Source organism: Gavia stellata, chromosome 3 (assembly GCF_030936135.1).
Source record: "Gavia stellata isolate bGavSte3 chromosome 3, bGavSte3.hap2, whole genome shotgun sequence".
Lineage (NCBI taxonomy): Eukaryota > Metazoa > Chordata > Aves > Gaviiformes > Gaviidae > Gavia > Gavia stellata.
The window spans coordinates 53,474,357-53,486,785 of NC_082596.1; the positions used below are offsets into that span (position 1 = coordinate 53,474,357).

General features: G+C 51.3%; 1 protein-coding gene across 2 annotated transcripts; it reads left to right on the plus strand.

The window, feature by feature from the left end:
* The first annotated feature begins 493 nt into the window (after positions 1 to 493).
* On the plus strand, positions 494 to 7,009 carry ADCYAP1 (adenylate cyclase activating polypeptide 1). Of its 2 annotated transcripts, XM_059815258.1 has the most exons (6): positions 1,253 to 1,342; positions 3,343 to 3,477; positions 3,993 to 4,088; positions 4,920 to 5,057; positions 5,599 to 5,713; positions 6,845 to 7,009. In XM_059815258.1, exons 1-6 carry the CDS (start codon positions 1,287 to 1,289, stop codon positions 6,845 to 6,847), a joined length of 543 nt encoding a protein of 180 aa, XP_059671241.1. In that variant the 5' UTR covers positions 1,253 to 1,286; the 3' UTR covers positions 6,848 to 7,009. The 2 variants fall into 2 exon arrangements, with proteins under 2 accessions (XP_059671242.1, XP_059671241.1); XM_059815259.1 differs by lacking the exons at positions 5,599 to 5,713; positions 6,845 to 7,009 and adding an exon at positions 494 to 932 and having other exon boundaries at positions 1,235 to 1,342; positions 4,920 to 5,308.
* Positions 7,010 to 12,429: the final 5,420 nt, after the last annotated feature.

A 12,429-nucleotide genomic window follows, 5' to 3' on the forward strand; every position in this document is an offset into this window, starting at 1 on the left:
ATTTTTTTTTTGGGAGGGAAGTGTGAGTTGGTGTTTATAGGAAGCTTTATGACTCCTGATAAGCTCATCTTTGAGGACGACACAGAACTGTGTTCCTTGAGGAATTGGGGTGGTGACGTCTTTTCTGATACCCGATTATTACGTGACTGTGGAAAAAAAAAAAAAAAGGCATTTGATTCATGAATAAAAATCCGGACACCACCACGGGGGCAACAAACAATATTGCCCGTCCTCTAAGGTAACAAGCAGGCATATGTTTACGAAGAGGGCTCTTGCTGAAGCGGGGTGTTTGCAAAGATTTTGTTGCTAATTGCGTATCAGACGGAAGGCTGCGGAAGGCTGGTCAAGTTTGGAGCCACCGAGCAGGAAGAGAAGAAGAGGAGAAGGCTGAAGGCGCTCAGTGAGGGGAGAGATCTGGGGAAGACAACATCGCACGCAGCCAGCCCGCGGCTCCCCGCCTCCGCTCCCTCCCGGGCTCGCTCGCTCTCTTCCCCCTTCCCCTGCGCTCCCTTCTCCGGCGGCATCTCGCTCCATCCCTCTTTCTCCCTTCCCTTGCAGACTCCACTCCAGATCTGTGCTGCTACCTGCAAACTTTTTTTCCTTTATCATTTTCTTTTTTTCCCCCCTCCTCTCTCTCTTTATCTTTTTGGAGTGGATTCCCCTAAAACCAGCAAACAACTAACTGCTGCTTTTGCGTCTTCTTCATTCCGCGGGTCCTTCGCCCATCGGAGAGGCGATGCCACGAGGGTTTTAACTCCGTTCGGCCGCAACTTGGGAGGCAGCTCTATTTTTGCCCCTATTTTGGGTATTTTTTAAATTCTGTTTGGTTTTTTGTTTTTGTTTTTTGTTTTTTGTTTTTTGTTTTTTTTTAAGACCTGCCCTTTTAGTTTCGCAGCCAAACGCTCTTAGTGCCGGGTGTTTAGAGTTTAATGGTAAGGACACAAGGCGGCTCGCCGGGCCTTCCCGCAGTGCTCTCGGGGCGGGCGGGCACCGACGGGGCGGGCGGCGGCGGCAGCGCCCTACGCCGGGTATCGCTCCGCACCGGGCACCGCTCAGCACCTCTCCGCTCCGCTCCGCGCCGGCACCCGGCTGCCCAGGGCGCTTGCCCCCAGGGGCCGCGCTGCCTCTCTCCCCCGCCGGCTCGGGCGGGGGGTTGGTGGGTCGTGGGGTGGTTTTTTTCCGGTTTTTTTTTTTTTTTTTTTTTTACAGAGGTTTTCCTTTTCCTCCCGCACAGAGTGGCAATGTGTAGCAAAGCGATCCTAGCACTCCTGGTCTATGGCATAATAATGCACTGCAGTGTCTACTGCTCACCTGCGGCCGGACTTCAGTACCCGGCGCTCAGGTAGGTCCGTCCCCCGCCCGGGGGCTCCGCCGGGACCTCTTCAAGCGCCCGCTGCCCCGGCTTTGCTAAGGGCAGGGGAATCTTACCGGGGAGGAAAGTAGAAGGGGACGGGGCGGGGGGAGTCACCAAACGACCCCATTCCACTCCGGCTCTGTGCCCACCCGCTCGGTCCCGGGAGAGGAGCCGCCGGGAGGGTCAGACAGGGAGGGGAGTCCCCCCCGGCTGCAGCACTGGCTTCCCCCACCGCCGCTCCCCGGGATCCCGGCTCGGTTAACCTGCGGCCTCTTGTCCCCGGGGAGGGGGGTACCTGCTCTGCTGCGTCTCGGCAAAGCGGGCCGAGATCCCGGCCGCATCTCGGCGGGGCCCAGCAGCTCCCCCGCGCCTGCCCCCTGCCCTGCACGGGCCCCGGCCGCTTTCGGTTGCCCGCAGCTCGCCCAGGGTGAACGGCGAGCATCATCTGCCTGGACCGAGAAGACCGGGGCGGGGGGGGGGGGCACGGGTGCGCTGTTGGCTGCAGGCATGCGAGAGCTGTCATGCATGGTTCCTGTAGCAGCACTGGAGTTGACGGGGATGCAGTCTCTTTCCCTGTTCACCTGCCTGTATACGACCTCCCTTCTCAAGGGGGAAAGCGGGTGGCGCGAGGTTGTTTGGTTGTCTGTGTCTGTTCGGAGGTGTCTTGCTGGGCTCCAGCGCAGGCTGATGCCGGCGCTGTCCCTTCCACCTGGGAGCCGGGGGCGTTTGGACCCCGCTGTGTTTGGGGCAGGAGTGGGGGACCCCCAGAGGGGTCAGCACAAGCGAGTTTCCCATGCTGGGCCGTGGCTGGGGGCACAGAGTACCCGGTCCGGGACGGCCTCTGGCAGCGTGGTCCCACCCTGCTCGTAGCCTGCTTGGGCGACCGGTGTTGCTTGGCTTGGGGGGAGTTTTGGGCTCGGTGCTGTTGTCCTGCCCCACCGGCGCTTGGCTCTATTCCGGGGTGCCCTACGGGGGACACCGCCGTGGGGCTCATCTGTGAGCGGGGGACGATGCCGGGCGCGCAAGGCTGTCCGAGGAGGGTGTCCTTTCTGGGGCTCCGAGGTGTCCTTGCACGAACCAAGAGCCCGTCGGGGCTGGCTGAGAGCTGCCCCCTTCCCCTCCCCGGGCAGAGGGGCTGCGGGGCAGCGGGCTAGGTGGCCTGCGGGACCATTAGCTGGCAGCAACCCGTCTCTCTTCATTCAAGCGCCTGAATTAGCAGGAGTGAAACACTTTAGCGGCATCTATTATTAATACCTCCGCTAAAGCTCACAGACAAAAATAGCTGCCTGTAACGTACAATGACCTACATCGTACTGCAGCGAGGGAGGCGGGAGGGGGGAGGCTGGGGGGGACACCAAAACTGGCTAGATCTCAAAGGACAGAGGCACCATTCCACGAAAAACAGCAGGCGAACCCCCCACCCCCGGCCCGGCGGGCGCAGCGGGAGGAGCGGGGCGCGGGCCCCGGCCCCGGCGGCAGGGGCTGCCGCGCACCGCCCCGGCGGAGACGGGGCGACTGCTTGGCTCCCGCCCAGCCCCGGCACACAAACACACGCGCGCGCGCGCGTGTGTGTGCGCGTATGTGTGCGTGCGTGTGCGCGCGCGCGCGTGTGTGTGTGCGCGGCAGCCCGCACGCCCGTGCGTGCGTGCTCTCCGCTCGGGAAGCACCCGCCGTGGCTGTGGCAGAGAGGGGCTGTTTCTCGGGCCGGGGCGGGGTGGCCGAGGGTGGGGGGCTCTTCTGGGAGCACGTTTGACGGCGGGTGTGTTCCCTCCCCCGTGGACCTGCCCCGCAGAGGAGGCGGAGGGCGGGGATGGGGAGCGGGCGGGCGCAGGGAGGGGATGGGGGCAGATGGACGGGAGTCCCGGGGCGCCCGGGTCGGCTCCGCCGGGGGGTGGCCACCAAGGCAGCCCGGAGCCGGCGGCGGGGAGCGGAGCGGAGCGCCCCTTGGAGCCTGTCTGACTCCTTCCCCTTGCTGCTCTCGTTGCCAGGCTGGAGGATGAAGTCTACGACGAGGACGGGAACACCCTGCAGGACTTCGCCTATGACCACGAGCCCCTCGGTATAGCGAATCCGTCCTCCATGATAGGCGAGATGTACACCTTGTATTACCCACCGGAAAAGAGGTGACTGCAGCTCGCGGGGTGTCAGGCGTGAATTTTGAGCCGGGAGCAAAACGGGTCTGGCCGAGCCGACTGGGGGAAAAAAAAATCGTAATACCCAACAAGCCAGCAGCTACAAAAAAACCCCCAAACCCCAAAACCAAAAAAACCCCCGTGAATTCCGAACCCAAACAAACGACCACGCTGCCCGGGTCCCGGTGGCCACTTTAAAGCCTAGAAGAAATGGAAAAGCCGCCTTACCTCCAGCAGCGCGGGGGAGGGAGCGGGGGAGCCGCCCGCGCCGGGGAGGGCTGGCGATGCTCCCGCACACGGAGCAGAAATGCCCAGCCAGCGCGGAGCCGAGCGTGCGGCGGGGAGGGGTCTGGGTGGGGAAGAGGGGTCCCGGGGGACGCGGGGAGATGCCGCCCTCCGCTCGCCGGCGGGGGGGGACGGTCACCGCCGCCGCCCGGGCTCCCGCACCCCACCGCAGCCGGCTCCCGGGCCTCGCCGCTCATCCGCGGGCTCTTCCCTCCGCCCAGGCACGCCGATGGGATCTTCAACAAAGCCTACAGGAAACTCCTGGGCCAGTTATCCGCCAGGAAATATCTGCACTCCCTGATGGCCAAGCGGGTCGGGTAAGGGTTTCTGCTCTTTCTTTTGCCGCGGTGGGCGTTGGTGCTGCTGGAGCGGAGGCGCTTAAAAGGCCGCGGCTGGAGGGAACAAAGCTGCCCGGCCGGGGCTGGGTATTTGTCGCGCCGGCGGTGGGGCTGGGGGAGTCCGGCTCCCCAAACCTCAGCCGCCCCCGGCCGCGGCTCCCAGCCCGCTCCCGCCGCAGCGTGAGCCCGGCTGTCAGCGCAGGCGTTCACGGAGGTTTGTTTGGTTTAAGAAGCTCGGGCGCATATATGTGTATATATATGTGTGTGTGTGTGCATATATATATTTACATATATGTCTCTACAATTCTTTGCAACCGGCTGATTTAAAATTAAGAAGTTGGGCAGCCTCCCCGCTCTGCCCGGGGGGGGAGCAGTCTGTCGGAAGCGATGACCGAGGGCTCGGCTGAAGCGGGGGGGGACTCGGCTGCAGCCCTGCGCACCCCTGGCCGCCGGGCGGGGCTCCCCGGGGCTCCCCGCCGCCGGCGGGGCAGGGGCGAACCCGGTGCCACCCGCCGCCCTTCGGCAGAAGGTAACACGTTAATAAAGCCCCGGGGAGAGCAGCTTTCCCTGCCGCAATGAATAATTCATGGCGGGGAGATATTGTCTCTCCCGCTGCCGACTCTTGCGCGCAGCGCGTCGGGAGCCGGTTTCGGCGCGGCCTTTGTCTCCCCGCGCATCTTCCGCGCAACGTGTTGCGCCGGGGGCAGCGGCCGCCGCGGCGCTGCGCAGGACCGGGGGGGCGGCGCGGAGGGGCGCGGAGGGGGGCGGAGCGGCCCCGCCTGATGCAGCTGTGCTTCTCGGTGCTTGCAGCGGTGCCAGCGGCGGCCTGGGGGACGAGGCGGAACCGCTGACCAAGCGGCACATAGACGGCATCTTCACGGACAGCTACAGCCGCTACCGGAAACAAATGGCTGTCAAGAAATACTTAGCAGCCGTCCTGGGGAAAAGGTATAAACAAAGAGTTAAAAACAAAGGACGCCGAGTAGCGTATTTGTAGCGATGAGTAACCAGCCACTCCTGTGTATACAAAGTCCTGAGAGAGAGAGAGAGAGAGAGAGAGAGAGAAAGAGAGAGAGAGAAACCCAACAACAACAAAAAATCTAAACAAAAACAAAAGTCATTTCCAAACTGACTGAACAATCACCGCTCCTGTGTTATCTAAACATGTATTTATGTATGAAGTAAAGCCATTAAATGAATATTTTGATAATAATATTGTTTTTCTTTTGTACAAAAGCACTAGAGAAACGCACAGATCTACTTTGTGGACCAATCATTAAGTTATATATAATATATAAATATATATATAAATACTACTACGAACACTAAAGAACAATTCTTCATATAAAGCCTGCAAAAGAACAAGAATTCGCCTGAGCTGTTTATGTTTTTATATAAAATAAATAGAAAAAAAAGACAATCATTGTTTTGAATATTACTCCTATTTTTGTAACGGAAATTAAAAGGATAGTATTTTTATCCGCGACAGGGTCGAAGACATTAATTTTCACCATTTGCTACTGTACATAGAGAAGGATGCCCTGCTCCCAGGGGATTATGAGGAAAATGATTTGGGAGAATTGGTGAAGCAGATTCTTCCCCCGGTGAGTCTCAAGGCAGGCTCCTTTGCCACTAGCCTCTCCGAAGGGGCAGAGTACCCCTTCCTCTAGATTTCGATTTTTTTTTTTTTCTCCTGCTTTCTTTGATTCCAGTTGTATCTGTATTGATGTCTCCTCAAACAATGAGCTTAGAGGATAATTCCTTCGTGAAAACAACAGCTCGATCCAAATTGTGCATCTCCGTTGCCTATTGGAGGGAGAAATAGTTTAAAAACCCACCACCAACAGAAATTCAAAACAAAACCAAAAAAAGCCAAACCCCAAACCTCAACCCCTAAATTCCGAACCAGCAGCAAGGATAGTAAGTACGAAGCCCCGTGCACTGCTCTTCTGGCTGGCTGGGCAGAGTTGCAGAACAAAGCGAAAGCGGAGACAGGACCCGTTTGGAAAGAGCGGGGAAGTGAGCGGGGGCAGCCCCCGGCGCGCCCCGGGGCCGGAGCCGGGGCCGGTGCCGGGGCCGGTGCCGGTGCCGGAGCCGGTGCCGGTGCCGCAGGGTCGAGAGAAGGCGAGGCGATCCCACCTCCGATCCGCTACCCAACTGCCCCGGGCAGCTCGGTACTGGACCTGGATGCAAAGTACAGTGTGTTACTCTCCAGTGCTGTCCATGCTTCTCATCATGTGTAACGAGCAGGGTTCTCGCCTTTGCATTTTTCGGTCGGAGTTGCTCTTTTCTTTGATTGCTTTTTCTTGTAGACCCTCCCTCCTCTCATCCTCTCCTCGCACTTTTCCGAGCTCTGTTTAACCCACCTGAATCACCTTATTGGGTTATGTTCTTTTGGGGGAAAAAAAAAAAAAAAGATTGTGAACGCTCTCTCACTCCTTTGTTCTGTTTTATGCAAGCTCTTATTGTACAAGTTTAGGAACCCCTGTTGTAGCTACCACTAAAGAATTATGCACTACTACGAAAGTTTTTGTTCCTTGTTTATTGAGTTTGGAGGTAAAATGTATTTTTCTACATTCTGGCTTATTGCTTAGTAAAATTTATTTCATAAAACAAACTTTTGTCATAAAAGAATGTGTAGTGTTCACCTGTGGTCCGGTTTCTAACGAGATAAACCATTTTCACCTCATCTCTCTATGTACGGACTCCTATCTTACCTTCCGCCCGGGGGACAGTAAAGCAGCAGCGAACCCGGCCGGGGGCTGGCCCCGTCCCTCCGCCGGGCAGGTGGCGAAGGAGGACACATAGGCACCTGCTTCTTTCCAGCTCACCACACAAACCTTAGAGGAGTCTTTCCAAAGACACAAAACGAGCCCCGCATTCAAGACGTCGGAAAGCACCCCCCCAAAAAAAAAAAAAAAAAAAAGTCGCGGGTAAAAACCTCCTTCCCCGGCCGGGAAGAGCCGCCGGCCGCCGGGGAGGAGAGAGGGGCGCAGGCGGAGCCCCGGGGCGGGCAGGCGCTGCCGGCACTGCTCCTCAGGGCTGCCCGGGCTGCCCGCGCTGCCGACACCGCCCGCCCGGGCTGCCCGCGCTGTGGGCAGCTCCGCCCGCCCCGCCGCCGGTGCGGGCTCCTGGGGCGGAGGGACGCGGGACGCAGTTTGCAGCTTTCGTGCCTTCTCTTCACCTTGTAAATCGCCACGAGTTCACGGATGGCTATCTAGTGGCCCTACGATGCTGCAACACATCGGCTTGCGTTTTAGTCGTACTTCTGTTCTTCGGCGACGGGCAGAGTTTGCTGTGTTTGTGTCGGCTGTGGTATAATGACATAGGGCTCTCTTGACGTTTTATTTATGACCTTATCCGTTAGAGTTCAGTGGCTAGTCGCAAGCATTACGAAGTGATCACCGAGGTTATTATCCTTTGTATGATTTTTTTTTGAGAAACGCCAACAGCCTTACCAAAATTTGAGCAGATTTGAGATACAGTCATAGTTTAGGTAGATGTTAGTCTTGGAGAACTTATTTTGTGTGCAAATGAATATAAAAAGAACTTAAACTAAGTATTATTACACACATGATATCTATAACTAGGACTTTGATAACTGTTATATAAAGTGTGTAAAGTTTGTATTAATAAATTTTTGTAAACAATGCAATTTCGTCTAATGTTTGGGGGCGAGAAATCTAGAATCTAACAGTGAAAGCTGCATTTCATTTAATTTTTTTTTTTTTAATTAGTTCATTTTTAAGCAGCGTTGTTCCAACTTTTCATGCCTGGGATATCTTTTTATTAAGTCTCCACATTTTATCGTCAAATAACCGCTAACATTTTTACCGATGGTTACTCCTCTGTTCGAGTAAACTAAACAGAACTGCTGAAGTAAAGAGCCTCGTCCCACACACCCCGGCTCAATAACACTCTCTAAAATATGCAAACCAAACCAGTCGGTGCCCATCGTCCATTCCTCTAACAATTCCTGTGCTTAGAAGCCGTTTATTTTAAGCGGAATCGGTATGTTTGGTGAGATCTTCACCTAATCCGCTTTTAATGAACATTTTGTATGTGATAACGTGCTTCCCAGCATCACCGGGCTTGGGCAATGGCAGCATCTTTCTTTGGATTAAAAATGTACTGGGCTGTGCTAAAAAATGATACTGCAACACAACAAAGAGTTACTTAGGTTTTACAGGGTGATAGGTGACTACAATGAAAAAGCACAGGCAGGGGAGTTTGTCGGCACAAAGCGGATGTCGGGATATCCGACCTTTAATCGTCACTTTAGTTTAGCAGCAGCTGCTTATGTTTATTATTTTTGTTGTAGCTCAGGGACTTTACTCAAGTATGTTGGAAAGTAACAGCGATTTAGTTTAAAATAAACTCTGCTTTCTTCTAAGGTCATACAATTAAAAAACAAAGCACGGGAATTAAATTACAATTTTCTAGCAATTTATTTTTCAAAACTGTAAGTCCAGGGTTTGAAACAGAGTGGTCATATCCTCTCTGCCATGAATTCACCTTCCAGGCTAGTTTTAACAACAGCATTTTACTGACTAACTGGAAAACACAGAGAACTTAGAAAGCTGGTGGTCTCAGTGGTATGTGTTAGGAATTAATGAAAGGTGAGATAAAAGTTCTGGTTAAATGCAGGTTGGGTCAGAGAAGAATGCAAAAAAACTACCTATTGGGGGAGGGGAAGAGGATAATGATTTCTCAGTCTGATAATATAAGAAAATCAAGTCACCGTTTCCCAAAGGCAGCATACAGTGAAAAACTGCTGCTAGGTTTATTCAGTAATTATGCAGTGCTCATACGTATAATTACACCATAATAATCACTACATAATCACTATATAATCACACATTTCCTGCCCATCTAAACCGAAAATGTGCCTAAGAGATCCAAGCTGAGGACCTTCTCAGTATTGGTACCTAGAGGATGAAACTTGGGATTGGTCCCCCTGAAAAATAAGATCTTCACCAAGTCCTGGCACTTGTTGAAGATGTGCAGAAAAGGGAAATTCTGCTGTAAATGACAGAGATGGTCCTAGCCTCACTCTACTGAAATTCCTCTTTACCAAACCAAATATGATTTCATGAAGAAGTTCAGCTCTATTCCCAGTGATTTAAACTGCCATCTGAAATGACACACTTGGAAAATGTGCAATACTGAGTCTTAAAGCATGAGTTTTGTGGGGAGTGCTGATGTTCTGTATGTTGCTATATGACTAGCAGCAGAAATGGTGAAAGCCAGTTGAGGAAACAAGAATGACTAGACAAGACATGATTTTGGAGCCTCACTTTGTAAAAACCTCCTGACATTCAGTCAAAGTGACAAACTCCAGTTAGTTACTAAAGGAGGCTGAACAGAGCAGGACAGACTACTCCAGATTCCAGCCCTCAGAAATGTGATGCAACACCACATCTGTCACAGAGCTACATAGGTCATCAAAACCAGAAAAGCCTGAAAGAACCAATTTCTGTAGAGCCCTGGTGTAAACCCAGCTGTGGCCAGCATCTGCCTTTTATAAGATTTGCTTGTGAGGGTGCTGATCTCCTCTTCATGTGCCTCTGGAGCCTTTCAGCCTTCTTCAAAAATCAAAGTTTTCATTTATTGGCTGTATACATTTTCACCTAGAGCTATGGAAAATAGGAAATCAGGAGGAAGTTTGATCTTTTGGGGGCTTGTTACTTGATAGTTTTGCAGCTTAATTTCCAGTTCTAGTCTAAATAATTCAGTCTTTCTTCAGGAAAAACCTTCAGGGAAAGCACATCCCTGAAAATTTTAAGGACCTCATGCTTAGCCTCTGGAAGTACATGTCCTCTTAACCGCACTCATAGATTTTTAAGACCCCAGGGGAGTCTTATCTTCTACTCTATCTTAGATAATACAGGGCATGGGATTTCATGGAGTCCTTCATTTAGTATTTAATTTCTGAGTGAGCTATTCTGTATGATAGCAGTACTGATTGCAAGACTTGCAGGAATGGCAAATTTGCTGGATAAGTTGTTCCAAATGTGGCAGTTTAGCACTCTGTTCCTTGTTTCAGTTTGTCTCATTTTTGAGTCCAGGAGATTTGTAGCCTGCTGAAGAATCTCTAATGCCTGTAGATCTTCTTCTCCATGCAGGTGGTCTTAGGCAGAGATTTACTCTCCTCTATGCCCTATCTTTGAGGTAGCAAGGCTGATCTTTAAGCACTCACCCTGAGGGAGGTTTTCCACAGATGGCATTATTTCTGAACCATTTGTATTTACTAACATCCTTACTAAAGTATTGAGACTAGAAATGGTTACAATACCCAGCAATGATCACCTCGAGGATGTGGCAAAAAGCAGTAACTTTCCTCTTCTTCCTCAGGTGCTGCTCATTGCTAACAAGGGTCGCATTTACTCTCTTGGCCATTTCATGATGCTGGGAGATCATGATCTGTTTATAATCCTTTCCCACACCTAGCTTCTTTTCTGGATGACTACTTCACATGCACAGAAGCCCTTGCCTGGAAGTGACACCATCATTCTTGGTTCCTATTTTGTACTACTTTGTGTTAAGTTGTGTTAAAGCACTTTTTCAAGAGAGTTTACCTTACTGAGCTCACTCTGGGAGACATTAATTTTTTTTCCTGCACAACTACCATGTTTTGTGATCTCAGCTGTCACCTGGCACTCATTCTTGTCACCTTTAGAAAGAGTAGACCCATTCCAGCAATGTCATTTGTGTATTTGTACCTTGTGATACATGGGCCCAACCCAGCTCTGGTGCAGATCTGTGTAACTATGCCAGAGAAGGATTTGGCCCAGTCTAAGTGCAAATCCTGGGACAGAGCAAGTCAGAGTGACTCGTAGCAGGCTGCTGGCCAAATCTCCTTCTTTTGCACTTGGGTTCCTAGAAGCAATCCCATCCTGGCATAGCTGAGGGCCCGTTCACTCTAAACCGGCATGGGATGTGCTTTTTGCTAAAACTGACTATGGCTCAGTTACTTATCTGAAATCCGCAGAGAAGAGTAGTAGTACATGATGCATTAGAGTTAATGTGGTTGAACTGCTAAGGCAGAATAAGTGTAAAACCTAATGCACCTTTTGCAATAATTAGTTAACTGGCTGTTGATAGGGTTTATCCAAGCCTCACTATGGGATTTAGTTTTGAACAAGGGTATTTAAGAAACAGAAATATGCCCATTTACAAGCAGTGGAGGCAAGCATCCTATGTTTGCCATTTATACAAGAGTGTTTGTTTTACAACTTCAGTAATGAAATATCTAAGATAGATAGATGTATTGATCTCTGAAACAGTATAATTACTTTATGTGGATCACAGAGAGAAGACCTCTTTCTCCTCAGGCTCTGAGATGAGTTTCAGAGAACCTCACGGAGATTTATGGCAGTATGAAGTAGAGAAGTTGGACAGAAAAATGGCAGTCACTTCTGGTTGTTCTGTGGTGTCCTCCAGCGTCTCAATACTGGGATATGAGGGACTGCATAAGTATAATTGGATGGGAAAGGATCTAGCATGAACAAACACCTCCCAGCTGACATCCCCATCATGGAAATGGGAATGGAGAAAGGAGAGGGGCGTTGAGAATGAACAGTTTTACAAGAAAGGGAATTTCCATTGCCATCTCCCACAGATCCCTCAAAACAGGCACCCAGGATGGAGCCTGTTTTTCTCATTTGCTGGATCAACCACTTGGGAGCGAAGGGCCCACTGATTTCTGATAGGTGTTAAAGGGTAGATATATTTTAACAAAAATAATGCATTTTTTCCTCTCTGTTACACATTTCTGAAAGTCTTGGGCTTTGTTCTCTGACTCTTTGCTCATATCAGAAAGGTTGGGCAGTCTCATATCCTGCCCATTTTTGTAGGGTTAATATGTTCCTCTGATAGTGTATATCCAATGTGGTATGCATATTTATAGGTGGAGAGGGCAGACTGAGAGAATAGTTGCCCAGGCTAAAGGGTTTACCATACAAGATTTGACAACAGATCTAAATATATGCTCATTTTGGACAGATTAGATTAGATTCAGCCTATGGCTGATCTCTGTTTTGACATTTATCTCCATGGTGAGAAGAATGGTTACTTTTGAGTGGTAGAGTGATGAATAAATGACTGCCTTTCCCTCAGGAGTGAAGATTAGTGTCACAAGAAATCAGCCATCATGTATGTTATATGCTGAACGTACTCTCTCAGCTCCCACCGCTTGGATGGGATTGAAACTTCCCTGACAGTTTGAGAGAATGAAGAGTGCTTGGGCGGTGTGGGAATCAGGCTGCTCTGAAAATGGTTAAACTTTTAATCAGTCGTGAGCTCTTATGTCACCAGCAAA